The following is a 2,500-nucleotide window of genomic DNA, read 5'->3' on the forward strand; positions in this document are numbered from 1 at the left end:
ACATGAAGCCTGGATTCTTGTAACATTCCCCACTCTTGGCCCAGAAAGGACATGTTGCATGTCTGTCACTGCAACCTGCAACAACAACATGTCTTTATTGTATAAAAACATTACTGTCTATAAAATACATGTTGATTAGTCTCCATTCCATGCTCAGGAAACTATGACGGGTCCAGATAAGCCAGGATAAACCACACAGCCAAGCCAGTGTGGCTTAGATGGTTTGTGGTGCTTAGGTTTTGTTCCCCCAGGATGCCACCCACAATAGTCAACTAACACACATTTACCTATTTACTACTAAGTGAACACTTGCAGAAGCAGCAGCAGCAGCAGCAGCAGCAGCAGCAGCAGCAGCAGCAGCAGCAGCAGCAGCAGCAACAGCAGCAGCAGCAACAGCAGAAGCAGCAGCAGCAGAAGCAGCAACAGCAGCAGCAGCAGCAGCAGCAGCAGCAGAAGCAGCAGCAGAAGCAGCAGCAGCAGAAGCAGCAGCAGCAGAAGCAGCAACAGCAGCAGCAGCAGCAGCAGCAGCAGCCGTTGCCGCCGCAGCCGCAGCAGCAGCAGCCGCAGCAGCCGCAGGAGGATGAGGAGGAGGATGTGTAAGGTGACTTGCACATACGTCCCTTCCTGACCAGGATGCCACCCACAGCAGTTAACTAGTGCCCTGATACCTATTTACTGCTAAGTGAAAAGTGGCAGTAGCAGCATCAGGTGTAAGGTGACTTGCACATACGTCCCCCCTGCCCAGGATGCCACCCATAACAGTTAAGTAACAACCAGCAGTAAACAGGTTCCAGGATGTTAACTGATGCTATGGATGGGATAAAAAGAAACTTCCTGGTTTAATTACCCTGGGTTACTAAGCCCCCTGGGTTATTAAGCCAGGTACATCTTAACAACATAACGAGGAAGGTAGAGATGCAAGGACCGTCATCTCCTTCGCGACCTTTACTTTCTACAAGTGAAGGTCAGGAGTTACATAAGCCGGAGAAGCTTGCTGAGGGTAAGTAGGTACCAGGGTAGAGTTAGGGGGATGTAGTGGTATAATCCATCTAGGGGGAGTGTAGGTGGTAACTGGTGGCTAGTGTGTGTTTGTGTGTATACTCACCTATATGTGCTCTTCTATTTGTGGTTGCAGGGGTCGAGTCATAGCTCCTGGCCCCGCCTCTTCACTGGTCGATACTAAGGGTTGTCTTATCTGTTGTGTGTATGTATGTGTGTATGTACATAAGCATCCCCCCCTCATCCACTAAATACCGAGTAAGCACACACACACACACACAATTATAGAAGGCACCAATTTAAAAAAAATGGAGACAGACATGAAGCATAAACTGCAGACCAGTGTCACTGACAAGTATAGTATGCAAAGTCATGGAGAAGATTATCAGGAGAGTGTTGGAGCACCTAGAAGGAATGATCTTATCAATGACAACCAGCACGGTTTCACGGACGGGAAATCCTGTGTCACATATTTACTGGAGTTCTATGACAGGATAACAGCAGTAAGACAAGAGAGAGAGAGGGGTGGGTAGATTGCATTTTCTTGGACTGTAAAAAGGCGTTTGACACAGTTCCACACAAGAGATTAGTGCAAAAACTGGAGGACCAAGCAGGGATAACAGGGAAGGCACTACAATGGATCAGGGAATATTTGTCAGGAAGACAGCAGCGAGTCATGGTACGTGGCGAGGTGTCAGAGTGGACACCTGTGACCAGCGGGGTCCCACAGGGGTCAGTCGTAGGACCAGTGCTGTTTCTGGTATTTGTGAACGACATGACGGAAGGAATAGACACCGAAGTGTCCCTGTTTGCAGATGATGTGAAGTTGATGAGAAGAATCCAATCGGATGAGGACCAGGCAGAACTACAAAGGGATCTGGAGAGGCTGCAAGCCTGGTCCAGCAACTAGCTCCTGGAGTTCAACCCCACCAAGTGCAAAATCATGAAGATTAGGGAAGGGCAAAGAAGACCGCAGACGGAGTACAGTCGTCTTGGGGGCCAGAGACTACAAACCTCACGCAAAGAAAAGGAACTTGAGGTGAGTATAACACCCGGCACATCTCCTGAGGTGCACATCAACCAAATAACTGCTGCAGCATATGGGCTCCTGGCAAACCTAAGAATTGCATTCCGACATCTCGAAAAGGAATCGTTCAGGACTCTTATACACTGTGCACATTAGGCCCATATTGGAGTATGCAGCACCAGTTTTGAACCCACACCTAGCCAAACATGTAAGGAAATTAGAGAAAGTGCAAAGGTTTGCAACAACACTTGTCCCGGAGTAAATGGCGTGTTCTACGAGGAGAGGTTAAGGGAAATCAACCTGGCGACACTGGAGGACAGGAGAGATAGGGGGGACATGATAACGACTCATAAAATACTGAGAAGAATTGACATGGTGGACAAAGACAGGATGTTCCAGAGACGGGACACAGCAACAAGGGGTCACAGTTGGAAGTTGAAGACACAGATGAATCACAGGGATGTTAGGAAGTAT

General features: G+C 48.4%; 1 protein-coding gene across 1 annotated transcript in view; it reads right to left on the bottom strand.

Moving 5' to 3' along the window:
- Positions 1-2,500, bottom strand: part of LOC128703385 (putative tyrosinase-like protein tyr-3) — a 19,941-nt gene that overhangs the window by 8,135 nt on the left and 9,306 nt on the right. Inside the window, exon 2 of the mRNA XM_070104676.1 lies at positions 1-75. This exon is cut by the window's left edge and continues 42 nt beyond it. Coding sequence (XP_069960777.1) covers positions 1-75 — 75 coding nt within the window. The remainder of the gene's footprint in view (positions 76-2,500) is intronic.

This window comes from Cherax quadricarinatus, chromosome 93, assembly GCF_038502225.1.
Source record: "Cherax quadricarinatus isolate ZL_2023a chromosome 93, ASM3850222v1, whole genome shotgun sequence".
Classification (NCBI taxonomy): Eukaryota; Metazoa; Arthropoda; class Malacostraca; order Decapoda; family Parastacidae; genus Cherax; species Cherax quadricarinatus.